Genomic DNA, 18,829 nt, shown 5'->3' on the forward strand with positions numbered 1-18,829 from the left:
GTTTTGTTGTTGTCACATGACCTGTAAAACTACATGTACATGTATATAGTTGCCCAGGTACAATGTATAGTTGCAACAAAACCAACCAACGAAAGAAAACAAGCATCAGTATATAGCTAAAGGATGCCCCTGAAAGAACTGTATCGTCGGAAACTGAATTGTTTGGATATTTTAAAGCATAAACCAAACATAACTAAATAATCGATGTAGTTGAGGAATATATCGGCTACATGTACTACATACTGTTTGAATTTTGACAATTAACCGCTCCGTTTTTGAAATTTTCCGAAACTAGCTCTTTTTCAATCCGTTCCACAGAGTTAAATATCTATCAATGAAAATAGGCGTCTCATGCACTGATGATATGCAGTGATTAGCACTCTGAATACAGATCATCCATTGAATTTGAATCCGTGCAAAGGCTTGAAAATGAGGGAGTTTTGTCAAATTTATTTCAAGAACGGTGTGGTCAATTGTCAAAATTCAAAAGTATGTGATAACTGATGTATTCCTCAACCACACCACTTATTTACTTACGTTTAGTTGTGGTGTTAAAATTCCAGAACAATTAAGTTTTCGACGATTCAGTTCTTTCAGGGCCACCCTGCATGTGGATAATATTGTCATGAGTTTGACAGAGTGCCAAATATTGTTTCGTCTCTTTGCTAAATTCAAGTTTCGTATGAATTCTCTTGGAACTCTAGGAAGTGCAGGATTAATAGTTACCAGTGAAGCGTCATGCATGGGACGGTTTTAATAATTCAAGAGAATTCATGTGTAGCATGGATTTAACAAAGAAACTATTGATAAAAGACATTCTGTCAAAATTCATAATGATATGAAATATGCCTCATAATCTATTATTGTCTTGTCTATAGATATTTATTTTCATTGTCATTGTCAAATTTTATTTTTAAGGTTTTAAACGCAAACTGGCTGTCTTGATGATGTAACCAGTTTCTATTACTCTATAGGTCACAATTTTTACATAGATATTTTTGCGGTTGCTAGCTCCACTAACGCTTTAGTGGGGTGATGATTTTGTATGTAGTTGTAGATTTCTTAGTAAAATGCATTCAGGGGGGGGGGGGAGTGGGGTTGAATTCCTGAGCCTATGTCAAACCAAGAAATGTGAGAAAAATGGGCAGAAAGTTGCCAGGGAAGAAATGGAGATGGTTCAATCCAGAAAACAGAAAAGGAATTCTTTACTGAAATATTGACTTTTTAATGCAAAGGGAGGGAGCAACAGTGTCAAGTTACATTTTAAAACCTATGATCCAGAAATTATGAATCTGCGCATAACTCAATAAATTTAAATTTGTGACTTAAGTCTTATTTTGTTGGAACAAGTCTCATTCATTATGGCTTAAACAGTACTTAATATCAAGTGAAACCAACTCAACTTTTTTAAAATATGAAATAGTGGCTCTTGAGGCAAGGATATAGGTCAGAACTTATGTACTGTAGGTGGTTGTGATAAAAACACAATCCATTTTCTAACCACACACATTTTGCATAGGAGTTTTATAGACGCATATAAGCATATGATAAAAACAAAGTAATAAGATTTAAGTGCCTGCCAACATAACCGTGATAATTGGGTGTTGGAATGGAAAACTTGGTTAAAATTGGCTCGTAATTAATTCAAGAATTGCACACATCAGTGAAGTCATTGAGGACAAACAAATACAACATAAAGTGTGTTATGTTAGGTTAATGTTGTTGTTTGAAATGGGTTCCCCAAGTTGCAACATACTAAATGTTATTATTATTTTTCATAACTTTTACTTCTATGTTTATTAGTTTACAGTAAAAACTATTTTGCAATGGTTAAGAGAGTGAGAAAAACAAAGCTTTAATACAGAAGTTCAAATAGACAAACACTTTTAAAATGAATAAATACAGGGTGTCCCAGAAAAAATTACAGAGTGAATAAAATTGAACGTAAGTCGAGAAATATACATCAGAATCAAAAAATTCAAAATGTAGCGCATAGCCTATTTTGTTGTGCATTACATAGGAAACTTTTATTTGATTCGGTGGACTGGTTTCGAAGAAATGAACGATCGCCTAATGTGTGCATCAATGCAGTTCATTCCAAGTTTGACCAACAGGCGCTTTTTTCATACTCGCTCTCCGCTTCCTAAAGTTTGTGTATCTCATTAAATTTAGTCTACATTATCTATTAAAATCCGACAGTGTTATGTCATTCATGCTTTCACTGAAGATGAATAACAGTTTGTCCGAGAAAACTTTGATTTCTACAATTGGAAGCTCTCCAACTTTAATTCTTGAGGCTGTGCAAATATACTTTACAAAGAACATTTGAGCCAAGAATGACAATGATCAAGTGCTTACAGCTTTACGTGTGATTTTTGATACTAAGTTTTAAAAGATTTAAACTTTGCAGTACAATTTCTTGGAAATATTCCGAAAACATTAATGTTTGTGAGAAATTTTTAAGCCTGCTGGAATACTTTATGTAGTATTCTTCATGCAACATTTATATCAACATTAACGAAAAAAGATATTTACAAATACCGAGCATCATCTCACATGCAAGCTTTCATTTTCAATATCGTGCAGGTTTTCAAATTTGAACAAAACCTAATTAAATGTTTTCCAAGAAACAGGTTGTTTTAAAAGAACGAAAAGGATTTCAAATATGAAGCCCATTGACAGTTTAACTACTCGTGCGCATTGTGTTGAATGATCTTTCTTTCAAACTTGGAATGAAGTAAATTGCCACATGCGTTATGTAATCGCTCATTTCTTCGCGATCAGTCAACCAATTCCAGTAAAATTGGCGTATAAGATGCAGAATAATATGGGCTACACGCTGATGTTTAGATTTTTGGATTATGATGTCTATTTTTCGACTTACGTCCAAATTCATTTGCCCGGTAATTTTTTCTGGGACACCCTGTATAGGCTGTATCAAAATGATTGGTACACAACTGTTATGGACAAGACTGCCTGGTCAAAATACAACATAAGATCCAAATAATTTGTTAATTAATGTTACAAAATGTCCTAAACTGAAAGTTTGAGTCATATAATGGAAGAAAGTTTTTCCATTTTGATTCAACCTGTACGAGGGGGTATCCAAAAGTTTTTGACATCACCCAGAAGCGAAGGAGCTATATCGATGAAATTTTGTCAGTGTAATAACTGGTCCTTGTGTACACTATGGGGCAAAAATGGTCTCATAAGTATGTTTACTTTTTTTTACAGGTGGCGCTAGATGGGCAGTAGGCGCATAACCTGTAAAATGGTGAAAATTGAGGCACGCAAGCTCACGCAGTGTGATTAAGTTCCTGCATTTGAAGGGTTAGGCCTACAATGCTCAGAAAATCTATGATGAAATGAAAGCTATCTACGGTGATGATTGCTCATCATATGGCACTGTTGCTTTTTGTAAAAGGAATTTCCAAACTGGCCACATGTCCCTCACAGATTAGCCAAGAAGTGGGCGTCCATCACTTTGGATGATGCGGCCACAGTGAAGAAATTCAAGAAAGTGGAGGATCTTATCATGAAAAGGTTATGCGCCTACTGCCCATAGCGCCACCTGTAAAGAAAGTAAACATACTTATGAGACTATTTTTGTCAGTGTAATTACTAGTCCTTATGTACATTATGGTCCAAAAATGGTCTCATAAGTATGTTTACTTTCTTTACAGGTGGCGCTAGATGTAGGCGCATAACCTTTTCATGATAAAATCCTCCACTTTCTTGAATTTCTTCACTGTGGCGCATCATCCGAAAGTGATGGACGCCCACTTTTTGCTCATCTGTGAGGGACATGTGGCCAGTTTGGAAATTCCTTTTACAAAAAGCAACAGTGCCAAATGATGAGCAATCATCACCGTAGATAGCTTTCATTTCATCATAGATTTTCTGAGCATTGTAGGCCTAACCCTTCAAATGCAGGAACTTAATCACACCGCGTGAGCTTGCCTGCCTCAATTTTCACCATTTTACAGGTTATGCGCCTACTGCCCATCTAGCGCCACCTGTAAAAAAAAAGTAAACATACTTATGAGACCATTTTTGGACCATAATGTAGAGAAGGACCAGTAATTGCACTGACAAAATTTCATCGATATAGCTCCTTCGCTTCTTGGTGATGTCAAAACTTTTGGATACCCCTCGTATAATGGTTGAGACAAAATATTTTTCAATACTTCCATAAATATATTATTTAGGGTAGCACAGGTAGGCTAGTACATGTATGTACAATTATTTATTACCTAATTTGTCTACATTGCAAATGTCATTAGAGAGAATATGAACTTGATATATTATTGATACTTGGACTGTTCTCACTCTATGTTGCTGTATCAGTAAATTGCTTCATGATCATCAGATCATGTAATCGGTTTTCAATCAACGTTGCTATTAGTCGCAGATTTGTTACGAGTAACAACCCCATTAGCAGCATCATTTTTAATGCATTTGGTATTTAAATAATATATCTTTTGAAAAATAATAAAAAATTAGTGTTTCTAGCATTTTTACGTCAGCCTCCTTGACTAAATCCTTAAAACATTGAATGTGCAGCATGTTTATGTGTCTTTGTCTCTTCAGATTAATTTTCGCATCATTTGCAAATAAATAAACAAACTGTAAATTTGTCATTTACAAATAAAATAAACCAAGAATTGTTTTTGTTTTCTTTGTTACAGCTCCAGAAGTACTGGGTCCAGAAAAATATGACAAATCTTGTGATATGTGGTCGTTAGGTGTCATTATGTATATATTGTAAGTATATTTGGCATAGTTTGGTCAATTTAAATCAAATTAATTTGTTTGTTTGTTTGTTTGTTTGTTTGTTTGTTTGTTTGTTTGTTTGTTTGTTTATTTATTTATTTTGGGGAGAAATATGATTTTGTTAGCTGGAATTTTAAAACAAAGTAATGTGTACTGGTTGGCAAAGCAATTGTTCAATACTCACTGAATGTAAGATACATGATCTTGTAGTGTGTAAAGTGTCAACTCAATCAAGTCAAATGGATCAAGTCAAATGGCAATCAACGCAATACTGTAAAGCGTGATATGTTGTGTGAATGAAAATTTTGTGAATTTTGTGATTGCTGTTGATTTTAGCATAATTTTCTTGCACACAAATATTTTTTTCTTCCTATGCTCAAATTCGTGAAAATTTCATGTCCCAGAAACATGGATTCTCTTCAGAATACAAAATTTTAATGCTGTGAAAATATCATGCTTCACAATATTTAATTTTAAAGTCCGAGACAATGACATGTTACTTAATATCATAATGAATGAAATGTTTGACTTTATGCCAGAGGCAGCGCCTGCATCAAATATCCGCAGGACACGCTACCCTGCAACATAACATTTCAATTACCATGAATATTATAGTGATTTCTAGGTTGCACATGCAGTAAGCTATATTACATGGCCTGAGTGCACTTTCTCTGTTATTAATGATGGATAGTTCTGTCGTTTTGCTATGGTGCTCTAGGTAGCTGCCCTGTCTGCCAACTGAGTTAGTTGGAATTGGTGCGAGTTGTGTAGAAATAATGATGTAAGAGAATAGTTAGGTGTGTTGATTGTGAACTGGCACTGCAGCCATGTTTATTTTTTCTTAGAAATTGCTTCCGTTGAACTAATAATAGAAATAGGGAATGTATGAAGTCAGTACTTATCTGATTTTGGTTGAAGTCCAAATGTTAATGTGTACATGTGATGGAAGCCAGAATCAGAATTTAGTGGAAATCATTTTGACTTTGTTTAATACTTTAATTAAACAAGCACTTCGTTAAAACTGCATGGGCATTTCGATATGTCTGCACTGTAAACTTAATTAACACACTACATCAGACACAAGATTTTCTACATTGGTTTTCTGGTGAATATTTATAGCACTAGATAGTAGCATCTATTGCAGACCCTTATAATTTCACTCTATTCTGAGATTTGAATTTATGTGTAACACAAATTAGGACCCAGGACTCTACCATAATGTCATTTGAAAGATCAATTATTGATCTCATTGTTATTAATAGCTGCTGATTTATTAAATGATTGTATGATATGCTGTGAGCAATCAATATGAAGCATGAATCAGGATCAAGGTACAAGGTGATTGTACAAGTGATTGATGTCATTTTTAATTTCCCATGAAAATGTCATGATAAAAATATAATGATAAATGATCCAATGTGCATCATGTCATGATTTGAATTACTCAGACAAAATATCAAATATTATGCATATTCCTCAGATCTGATGAAGAATCATGAATGAAAAAAAGATCTTCATGTTGCTGGACCTGACAGGTGTACTGGCAAAGAATTCTAAATTTACAAGGTCAAAATCTATTCAATTGGGCAATTTTTGAAAAGTATTTCATGTCCACAATGTCAGGCACTGGTTGTTGTGGTTTTTAATAGGTCGCTGAACCCCATTGCTAGCGGTTTTCAGATGAAATTGAATAGAAAAAAGGTATTTGTTTTTGATGTTGAAAATATGAAAACATGTCAGGTCCTATGGTGAAAGAACATTCTTCTTTCATTATATTTCTTAACAGCTAATGAGTTTGTTAATATAAAAATAATATTTTTTTATTTATAACATTTGGCACAAAGCCAGGCAGATCCAATATTGAAAAGACAATAAATTGTACAATGGCTTGTATTTATATCTTCATTTCTCTAATTGCAAATATTATTTTGTTCTCTTCTATCCAGATTGTGTGGTTTCCCACCATTCTATAGCAATCATGGAATGGCAATCTCTCCTGGCATGAAGCGAAGAATTCGTAACGGTCAATATGAATTTCCCAATCCAGAATGGAGTCAAGTGTCATCAGAAGCCAAGGACTTAATCAGACTACTACTCAAAACAGAACCAGCTGAAAGACTAACTATCACAGAGTTTATGAATAATCCCTGGGTTAAGGTATGATAGGCACAATCCAGTGACCCAGTAGTATGTGGAAAATATGCATTCACTAATTCTTTGGTTCACCTCAAGTTTAGTAGTGATATCAATGCTTTTTCATAGTTGCATTGCAAACTTACCGATAAGCCCCCCCCCCCCCTATATGTGTGCGTGAATGCTCTGCGCGATTAACTTTACATGTGCGATTTGATACTGGCTACCAGCAAAATACGCAACTACATCACTACTAAACTTGAGGGGAACAAAAATTTCACTAGCCATGATTGAATGCAAATTTTCCAACTTTCTATTTTGCAGCAGACATTGCATTTATCATCGTTGGGCAGGAAAATCTTCCTATTTGTTTGTGGCCCTTGAACATGTTTAAAACAAAACTGCCAACCAGTTACATAAAAGGTTTTGCTTTAAGCATGTTCAGGGGCCAATGACACATGGGGTTGTTGCTGCCCAATGGCGATATTCTGCATAAAAAGCAGCTGTTAATTATATTAATTAACAAAATTTTTAGCAGAAAGCAAATAAATAATGCCCCAATTTCAACCATGATGTGTTCTCCACTAACACTTTGTTGGCCTGTACTGTTAATAGAAGTCTTGTCGCATTTGGCTCCTATCTTTATCCAGCATTAATTTCAAACTGCCATTTCAAATTCATAACCTCATTAATTTACGCAATACATGCGATCCGACCATTTTTATTTATTTGCCAAAACGCAAACGCTGAACACGGTCACTAACATTCAACAGTGGACCTCCGCGTCGTCAGTGTAAATATTAGTAACCTCCGCGCGCCGTATAGTGCGTTGAACAAATTACGAGAGCACTGGCCGCCGTATTTGGATTGCGTGCTACAATATTTGCACAGATTGTGATTCGCACTATTGTTATTGGTCATCCTGTTTTAGCTTGATTTTAGATTTTTGGAAAGGCAAAACATAAAAATAGTTTATTTTTTGAGAAAAATTGTGTGTTATTTTATAAAGTGAAGAGATGAAAGTGACGGTTATGAATGAGATTAATAACTTTGCATCGGTAATATGTCGGGCATTGTGAAAAATCTAAACACTTTGCTTTGGCCCTCGGAATATCCCTCGGGGCGAGCCCTCGGGATATTCCTCAGTTCCAAAGGCAAAATGTTTAGATTTTACACAATGCCCTCCAAATAACCGATGCGCAGTTATTAACCTTTATTTATTTATTTATTTATTAACCTCTAAGCATACACCTTAGTCTGGGGCAGACATTTTATAATTGAAATTTGAAGAGCAACGACACGCCGACAATATGATCTGTATTACATTACAGATCTATGGTGTATACATCAGGCATGACACCAATAATTTGTCATGGATCATACATCAGGCATGAGACCAATAATTTGTCACCTTGCACACAATGTTAACTACAATGATGAACAACCATTTTGTCACAGTATTTCTGTGATTGCATTTTCTAAAATGACACATGCATGGAGCAGTCATATACCATTAATCAGCAAGTGACATCAGTGCCCATATCTTAAGCTTCTCTTGGAATATGCACACCAATGAAAGGTTGCATGATACACACAATGGGTATCCCATTTAAAATCCACACTACCCCTCTGAAAGATGTTAGAAACATCTTCAAATGGAATGAGCACATTAGGTAGCTCCATTTGAATTTCATACATCCTCTTGAGAAAGACTCAATCACAGAGGGAGGGCGAGTTTCAAATAAGAGTTGGTGAATGTGCTAATTCCATATTAAATTCATAATCGCTGTGTGGAATATATTTTTAAAATCTTCCACAGGTAGGAGGAGTGTGGATGTTAAATTAATTGGCCCATACACGGTGCGAGTTGATTGAAAGTCACATTTTTAACCAGTTAATTTGTGAACAATGTAAACACTATTTGACATGATTTTTTTTTCTTTGTTTATATTACAGCAATGTCAGAGAGTTCCACAGACACCTCTACATACATCAAAAGTGTTACAAGAAGAGAATGACCAGTGGGTTGAGGTTCAGGTATGTTTATTATTATGATACAATAATAGAAAACAAACCAAAAAATGAAGCCCTATAAACATATAATGCTCCATGCATGAACCTGATGTCCCACAATTTCACGATTTTTGAGTTGGACTCAGCCTGGATATATGACCAAACTTACCTGTAGAGGGCAGTATTATTTTTCACACATAGGTTCATGTGCAGAGTAAAAACTTCAAATTGATTTTTCTCAGTTTATTGTGTGTGTGGGATATCAGGTTCATGCATGGGGCCACAGTATTTAACTAGTTTAGTTTCATAGCTGACCCCTCTCCATCTATATTGCCAATAAAGTATCCTTACACTTGGAAAAATAATCACAATTTCAAAACTGAGCAATATTGGGGTAAATTTGTTTTTTAATAGATGCACTATCTAATCCTGCACATTATGACACCACATTGAATCCAATGTGACCTCAAGAAGTAAAGTTACAAGCAATTGAATAGACAAAGGTCCCGTTTTAAAAGTGACAAACTGGCCTATACAAGGCGCAAAAAAGATTCCAACAAGCACAACAAAGAGACAACACCGTTTCTTCAATGAAGCGTTATTTAAAGCAGTTTTTATTTCAGTTTTTACTTCTCTGTACATTTCATAACTTTCATTTTATTTGTCAGTTCTTTTGTTTCAGTTTTCTTTTGTTCCTTTTGTTTTAAATTAAAGCCATACGCATAAATTAGCCATTCACCACTCTCAAACCAGATGTCTAGTCTGTGGCGTTTTGAATAGGTCCGTTTGTCACTTTTAAAACTGGACCTTCCTCTAATCAAATGCTTGTAACTTTGTTTCTTAAAGTCCCATTGGATTCAATGTGGTGTCATAATGTGAGGATTAGATAGTGCATCTATTAAAAAACAAATTTACCCCAATGTTGTTCAGTTTGGATATTGTGATTATTTTTCCAAGTGTAAGGATACTTTATTGGCCCAGTATATAACAAAACCAGAAGTGGGTCAACATAGGAGAAACGTAAAGTTAATTTGTTATTACTTCCGTGGTCTGTGCTGTGCCCCGAGCGTACACGAGCATAAACACAGAGGTGATAAACAATGATTCACGCTGATTGGCTGATCAACAGTCTTAACAACAAAACAGGTTACCCATTGGTACATCGGCGCGTAGAAGAGGATGAGACCTCGCCACTTAGAGAATAAACGATAGGAATTTTTATTTTGACTATCCTGTACCGTATTATAGACCATAGGCAGGTCCAATATTTTGAGTAGTGGATGCCGGTGCAGCCGGTATCCACTACGACTAAGAATTTTATGTGATTACCAATCACCAGCGCCTACCTGGACCACGGAAGTCATAAAAAATAACTTAAATCAACATTTCCCCCTCCATCCCTAACAAGGCTACTTTCATATCAATGGGTTTCATGGATCTTTGTCGACATACAAACATTTTGCTATCCCAAAGTTGTATGTTTCTGTCACAGCCGCTGAGACATTTAAGACTGCCCTCATTTGTTCATTTGTCATGCCGAATCACATGTGTCTCTCTCTATATATATCTATATGGTCTCTTATTCAAGAGAATTCATTAGTAACATTAATTTTTAAACAAAGAGAATTTATATATCTGTATTTATAAAATGAGTTCATTAGTATAGTAATATAAATTTAGCCAAGAGAATTGACATCTCTGCCAGTAACATGCATTTAACAAAGAGAATTTATATTTCTGTTGGGAAGAGTTTCCCTCATCATTATTTTATAAATTAAGTGTGTGAATATTAATCTAAGTTATCACTTTTATTTGCCTTTCAGGATGAGATGACAAATGCACTTGCCACAATGAGAGTAGATCCAGACACAATACGAATCAAGGAGGTATCAGCATCATCTAACAAATTGCTGGAGAAAAGAAGGAAGAAGGAAGTTGCTGCTCTAGGGACGATTCTATCTGAAGAACCTATGGATAAATAATCAATTCCAGAGTTATCATTGAGTGATGTGTTAACTGACAATAGTATCTGTTGTTTTATGGTCTAAATGGACAACAACAAAAAGTTGAATTGGCGATCAGTCTTGATTTGGACCATAAAGTGACCCCTCGCTGTCAATGGGCAAAAGAAGTTCTCATATTACTACAAGAATAGCAGAGGCTATCAGAGGCTTTCTCACTCGGTCATAGCATAAGAAAGACTCCTAAAGCAAAACGCCTACATGAGCCAGATGTAAACCCATTCTCAGGAGCAGGTAATTACTGAAGCCTGCACACTGTAAACTCTTTGACTTATAATCTGTCTTAATCATCATGACATTTAAGAAGTAAGAGTCAAAACCATTTTTGTACAGAAAAGTTGGGAAACAAGTTTGTTTTGAGGACAGGTGGTTCTCCTTCCTTACTGTTAAAGTGGACATTTTTATGGGACATTAATTTTTGCCCTTTACATGTCCAATCCAGGTACCGCAGATATAAAAATATGTGAATGTGTTCTTTTATGTATAGGCCTATGTAAGCAAACTTGTAATCACAAATTTAAATACAAAGCAATTCAAAATTGGCAGGGGAAAATTATACACACAAAAATAACCACTTTAACAGTATTTATTGGACTCTGAGTTTGTGATAAGTCACGGAATTATAAAATTGAAAGTCTGTTAGAATCCTGAGCTAAGTCATGTGTATAAAGCTCTTCACACATATAAAGGTTCAACTTACATTGATGTGACTTCTTGCATTACATGTTGATTATGTTGCTAAGATGGATGAAGTCAGACTTGGTTGTCAAGTAAAAGATGTTGCTACTAAAAGGCTTTATTAAATAAACTCCTCCTTAGCTCACTGTCCATTTCAATGAAAACCATGGAAACAAGTGGTATGTTTTCAGAGTGTAGTGACATTACAAATTCTTCATAACACATCAGTTTGCAAGTGTTATATTATTATTCTTATATAAAGATTGGTGCCCCACATATAGGTTGATGCATGTATATTTGTATGTTAATGTACACAGTGCATCCCTACTCAGACAACCACTTATCATGTATATTGGGACATACTGACTGACGCACTTCTTTACAATGTACTTAGTTTAAACATGACATCCACAACATTTATGTTCGGGACAAGGGATATGTGCACAGTGTGGTGGTTTGTTTATGCACATTGTTACTTTATTTTTAGAAATTAGAAACACTATTTTATTCTTTCGAAGTTGCTGAATTAAAATGAGGTGTTAGGTGTGATGTGAAAAGGAAACAGGTCCTTCACCTTTTGGCAGCTTCTGCTCTTTGACTTTGACTAAACTTTGTAGTAATATGAATGAAGAGATACAAGTAACAAGGGGTTTATAAAGCAGCTTGATATTAGGAGGAACGTTACAAATTCAGTCGGAAGTGATTATAACCAACAGGTCAAGGAGGTTGGCACAATATGCACCCTGGACCTCAGGGCTGTAGCAAGGTCGAAAAATGTGGGGCGGCCATCACAAACATGAGGCGGCCAAATTACAAATCTATGCCCATATTTAAATTAAGATACAAAGAAAAACAAAACAAATTTCTCAAAAAGTGGGGTGGCCATGGCATCCCCGGCCGCCCCGCTTGCTACGGCCCTGCTGGACCTCTCAGTCTGCACGAACAGATCAATAAATTTTCGGTCTACATGAACTGATCAATTTTATCTAATAAAAAAAATCAGTGATATGGTGATTGTATAAAAGCTTAATACAATGTGTGCCAATAATGGAAGAATAAATGAACTGGTAATGGACTATTCCATTTGATATCTGCCGTATCCCTGTTTAAGATTTAAGAAAACAGAGGGAGTATGTTTTTCAAATGGAGGTAATTTAGGGGTAATTATTTTAACACACATACTCTCCCTTTATATGTCTACCTATATCTTCCACATCTTCAAATGGAAGTTACCCACTTATCTTGTTCCATATGAAACATACTCCCTCCATGGAAGACTGACTTAATCTCCCACAGGGGAGAGTGGATTTCAAACAGAGTAGCCCAGCAAGATGCCTAGTTGTAAATTTGAGTCTTGAAGTAAAATGTCATAAACCAAACAAATATTGAAATAAAAAAACAAAACAAGTACATATTTTGGGCAAGCTGAACTGATAGCTTCATGAATGGGCTTGTTGATCAAAATGTTAAATGGGTTTTGAACACATCACATGATTCCTTGCTATCAGGGCAGTCCCCAAATATGTTTATAAATGTGTTCATAAAATGTATGAAATTTCTTGTAATATAATATTTTTACTCTCAGCAAGTCATTGATATCAGCCAGTTGAGGCAGCTGTTTCACACATATCTATGGTTTCATTAAACATATATACGTATGTATGCCAGCGCTTTGAGCAAATCCTCATGGGGATTTGAAGATGAAATAACACAGTGACTTGTGGAGAGTACAAATACTATAGTGATTGGAATTATGTAAAGTTTAATAGCAAGTGGATGGCACAAATGTACGTATGGTTCACATGTATGAAGTGTAGTAAAGTACAAGCCTTATTAACATTAGATACAAAGTCTAAAAAGATAATTATTGTAATATAATAATGCAAGTTGTTTCTTGAAATAATTCATGTTGGATTTGATCAATCAAACAGTTGTCATTTAGTAAGTGTCAATTATAAAATATGCTCCAAGATGCTGCAGCTCAAAAGTTACTACTTTTTAATGGCTTCTGAAAATAAAATAAAATGCTATCAGGAGATTCTTGAATGTTACAAATGTACTGTTTGGGCAAAATGTTCCTGTAAGGGTTGAAAATGAATCAAATTTGACAACATTTTTGAAAAACCCCATAAACACCTGAATATTCTCAAACCTGAGGCGTACATGTCATATAGATACAAGTCTAGTAATGTCATTGTTTAAGGCTGATACATGTATTAAGTAGCATGGTACTATTATGCAGAAGAAAATATGAGCCACAAATTTCATAATAGAATACAGTGATGAATCTTTCTGAAAGAAAAAAAATACAGGTACAGGAATGGCACCTTGTACAGGCAAAATGAGGCCTAAAACAAGAAATAGATGTCTCTGAATAACTTGGATGTGATCACATATCTTGCAGAATATGTAAACATTCCCAAACAGTTATATGTACAAATAAGTTACTGTTCTAAATGGATTTGCTTTCCAGATACCTTAAGCATTCCTGAAGGTTACAAACCTTTGTATACCGGTGAGGTTGTATTTAGGCAGGTAAAGAGCTGTCCATAGTGGGTTGAAATCTCAATGATCACTTAGGCACTATATAACTGCATGAGGCAAATTCAATTCAAATATTAGTCCAAATATTTGTGATCAGATTTGATATTGTGTTCTGTACCTCACATTGAGGCCTGTACCAAAATCATCTGATTACTAAGAAGTTTTGTGCTAAATTTCACCAGAAGTTTTGATATCAGAAGCAAAAACATGTTTTGCAATAGCCCATAGAAGAGTACCACCCAAGTAGCCACCATGTATGATGAGGCTATCCTCTAAACGGAGTATAAAACCAATATTTCAGGGCTTCAAACAGGATTATGAGAAAAGTATGAGTTTTCATTTTGATAAGATGCAGTAGGGATGAGGCTGTTGATTGGATTACGCCTCTTTATGTTGATGCACTGTTACCGATCATACTTTAAACATGCATACTCACACACAGGAGTATAACATAATGCGTTGGACACCACATCCACTGGTACTAGAGGTAAGTTATTTAAGTATGTATGGGTACAAAATGAGCACTGAGCACATGTAACTTTTTGTTAAACTGTATGAAATGATATAAATGATGCCATTGGTCCCTAGCGAATTGTGGTATAAATTATTATTTTCTCTCGTTATAGTTTTGTTTTACTCTAATAAGAGTATTTACAGTTGACAGTTAATGCATCATATTAAAAATTTGTAAATTTGTATAAAAATTATTTTTGTGTAAACATGTACAACTGTAATGACAAGTTATATAAATGTATCATTTGTAATTTTTTTAAAGAATATTATTTCATTTTTTGGGAAGTATTTTATGTAAAAGTATGTAGTTTTCATATTTGATAAATAAACTTCAAATGTGGAACATTTTCTGATTTGATCAGCGATCATGACTTGTAATTAATGTGACTTTTTATTTCAATTTTGTAACTTTTACCAAATGTCGAGATTAATTTTATAGTGTATTAAAGATGTGTATTGAAAAGATTACAATAAAGTATCTATATGCATTGCCCAATCTTGTGAATAAAAATTACAAGTGTAATGAAAAAGATTCATTTGAATTTTGTGTTGTACTGTTATGAGAGTGTAAATAGAGGGTTGCGGTGGGACCAGATTCTTAGAAGGGGTGCTATAGCTGTGTATCTACCTCCCATATACTCCAAGACTGTGTTGCTGTGGTGGAACCATACTGTGCACCCATGACCAATGCCACCCTGGCAGATGCAAATACATATTATGTTAAAGACAGCTACCTAGCTGTTGCAGATTTACAAGAATATAGGCATTTGATACCGCCAAGTCCAGTGATGGTAGGGTGTACCCAACCGCATCCCTAGGTGGTTGCTGCCACAGCCCCATGGTTCGAACCCTGGCAGTGCCTAATATGCTCTCGTGGAAAAATTGAGTTAGCTTAAAATTCCCCTGAACAAGGAACTCACTGCTAATTTGTTCAGTTGTTACCCGTACATAACTCGGGGGAACTGATCCTGGTTGCGAAGGTTATTTGTGGAATGTCTAGGGTGTGCACTTTTGAATTGTTGTTTAATGGTTTATGGAATGTGGGCCGTAGTGGTCAGCGACAACCAATAAAGTGTGCCGAGGCTTGTGGATCAACGTCTAGGCGTTGTGCCTGTGCGTAGTGCACTATAAAGCACTGCGCTTTTTTATTTGTTTAAATAATGCAGCAAAGCAGCTTCTCAGTACATGGACATAGATTATCTTGGGGTGAATTTATTTGATGAATCTTGCCCCTGATAAGTAGGTCAGCGATTCAGTATGGGCTAGAGAAGACATTTATAGAACCAACACACAGAACCAACATATCAGTGCACAAAAGGGGGATGCTTGAGGGCCATGCCTCCTTACCCTTGACCTTTGCTACCCTGTATAATACATGATATGGATGTTCACCCCATCACCAGCAGGAAAGTGCCAATTCTTGGAATGGTCTATAGCTTCATCTGGTCTATATGCTAGAAGTCCATAAAAAGAGCACTTAAACCGGTGAGTTTGGAAAGTCCATAGAGGGCACTAATTAAATTTGACACAACTAAATCTCTCGCTAGGAACACCACTGCGTAAGTCATTTTATATACCCACTGAATTGCTGGCCGGGGTCAGCAAGACCTAAGTGGCTACTGATCGGTGATCTTCTGCTTGGCATGTGAGGGGTCCGAGGTTCGAATCCCAGGGGTACCAAATAATTTCTTTGTTCATCTTCTCTCCTTTTTTATTTCTTTCCCTTCCGATAGCAAAAAAACAAATGTTCGGTCAGGGTTAATACATATGCAAATGGGGAAATGCTGATCCAAAACATCACCTCAGGTGATATCAGTGTTATGGTTATAGGATTGAAATTCATCTAAACCTAAACTTAATATCACCTGAGGTGATGTTTTGGATGAGCATTTCTCTGTATGCTAATGCAGGCATGTATCAGAATTGAGCTTTAAAATATTTGTTAGGCCCTTTACTCTGAGCTCTGCATCACAATGTGCAATATTTTTACACCCTATATGATTCCACCAAAAATTAAATGGATGCAAGAAGTGCAAATAACAAATGCAGGATATGAGGAGCGTGATAATTTTTGGCAATATTGCGAGCCATGTAAGATTTATGAACATAGGAAAACAAGGAATGCAAGAATTTCAAAATTGTACCTCATGCAGAGAAACATTTATAACAGGTATATTTTCACTTGCATTTTTGGCCCCCACACATATGTGGGGCTTAGGGGTGGTGCAATAATTATGTGTACCCCGGGTGGTGAATTCTCAAAATGGTCTGCCAAAATCACTTGCCCCCCCTTTTGCTGTGCCAAAAATCTTAGCCCCCTGTAATTCACAACCCCGGGGGTACACATAATTATTGCACCACCCCTTATGTTATCATCCAACTGGTTGCCTGTTTGTTTGGCTGTCTGGGCGGAAGTAAATTCATTAATCCACTGTGCAGTTCCAACGCAATAACCGATCAACTTCTAACTTGATATTGTGATAGCATATGGTGCCCTGATGTGCTGTATAGTTTTTTTGTCATGTTATTTGCATATGAATAATAATGAGTTTATTTGCATATTATTTGTATTTACAAACCTTTTTATATGTGCGGGCTACCTTAATAATGAATCGCGTAATTCTAGTTAATAAATTGTTCCCTGGCATAACTTATTTCAAGAGCTGCGTGGTTTGGACTCTAAGGAGGTACCGTATTAAAACATTCCTCGCATGAAATAATAACAAATTTGTGATATCCCATGATTAGAGCTGTTACAAAAGCACATGATGCCTGTGTCACTACACTGAATAGTCTTGAAACTAAAACCTGCAACATGATACATGCATTTGCTTTAAAAATGTTCAAATTACATGCTAACAGTGTTATGAAAACAGCATTTTATAGGCTTATAGTAAAAACTACTGAAACATTGCATTTATAATTCACATTTGATAACATCAGATTTTCACTTTGTTAGAAAATTTCATATAATTTTGTTTCAAATAGAGGAATAATTAATGAAGCATCACAATTGTTTCCAAGTTCTAAAATATAGTAGGTATATCTTGGCTTGATCATTGCTTTATTTTACTTTTACTTTGGTGGATATCTGTTGGAAGCTGCAATGAACTATCTCCACTGTTATATGTGCACGGTCTTACATTAGGCCTTTATCCCTGTCCTGTGATACATGTTTTGTGAAGTCTTGAAATGCAACCATGCCAATAAAACCAATAGTCATTTTGTCCCACATAAATGAATAAATAACAACAAAAAAACGATCCCCCGGTGGACTCACCGATTTAGAGACGTCACACCAGATAATCATCCCTTATCCGACTTGGGATCCCCTACTCTGACCAAACTTGTAGGGGGCCAATAAACCACCCTTGAACACCATCATATTTGACATCACCAAGTCACTACCAAACCCGTGGTGAAACATAGTGTAGTACAAGTGAGCATAATCAGGGTTAGATTTACCTTTTTGGGGGCCCTGGGTCAAGCCAGAACTTGGAGGCCCCAAACTCACCGTGAGGAAGGCATGTGCAATCAAGTTGTCATTTAGGTATAAGATCGACAGTGGCGACAGGAGCCATTTAGAGGGAGACAAGCATATTATTCTACTAGGACATTTATTTGCGCATGAAAAATTTTCCCATTTCAGACTACTTTAGGCCAAAATGAACGTGAATTTTGATATATAACAGCCCACGGGTTAGTGCGCACAAAGCGCGCTAAATATTGCAATTTTACCATAGTTTGGCCCAAAACATGGGTTTTTTTGGGAAAAAAGGAAGATGCACAGAGCAATTTTGGGGACCCTGGGCCCGGGCCCGGGCCCATCTGGCCCATCGGTAAATCCAGCCACGAGTATACATTGCATTCACATCAATTCTTTGCCAGAGCACTTAGGTATTTCATTGTCGCTTATCGACAGCCTGCTACCATAATTGCCAAAGTCATTTTTTGTAATTTTGAGAACAAAGTACAAATGGTTCAAGCATGCATTTTAATACACATATTTATTCACCATTCTTTGAACAAATCAGAAATAATTAGGGTAATTATATAACTTACTGATGCATACTTGAACCATGTTTTGTACTTTGTTCCCAAAATTACAAAAAAATGATTTGTTTCCAATGCATGGTGTGGAGCATGTCCATTGA

At 35.8% G+C, this 18,829-nt stretch overlaps 1 protein-coding gene across 1 annotated transcript in view; it reads left to right on the plus strand.

Annotated features, from left to right (window-relative positions):
• The window catches only part of LOC140149302 (MAP kinase-activated protein kinase 2-like), a 36,039-nt gene extending 24,572 nt beyond the window's left edge, over positions 1–11,467 (plus strand). The window contains 4 exon segments of the mRNA XM_072171568.1: positions 4,689–4,764; positions 6,720–6,930; positions 8,863–8,943; positions 10,743–11,467. Of these exon segments, the coding sequence (XP_072027669.1) occupies positions 4,689–4,764; positions 6,720–6,930; positions 8,863–8,943; positions 10,743–10,901 (527 nt within the window). The 3' untranslated portion in view covers positions 10,902–11,467.
• Positions 11,468–18,829: the final 7,362 nt, after the last annotated feature.

This window comes from Amphiura filiformis, chromosome 3, assembly GCF_039555335.1.
Source record: "Amphiura filiformis chromosome 3, Afil_fr2py, whole genome shotgun sequence".
In the NCBI taxonomy this organism is placed as follows: Eukaryota; Metazoa; Echinodermata; class Ophiuroidea; order Amphilepidida; family Amphiuridae; genus Amphiura; species Amphiura filiformis.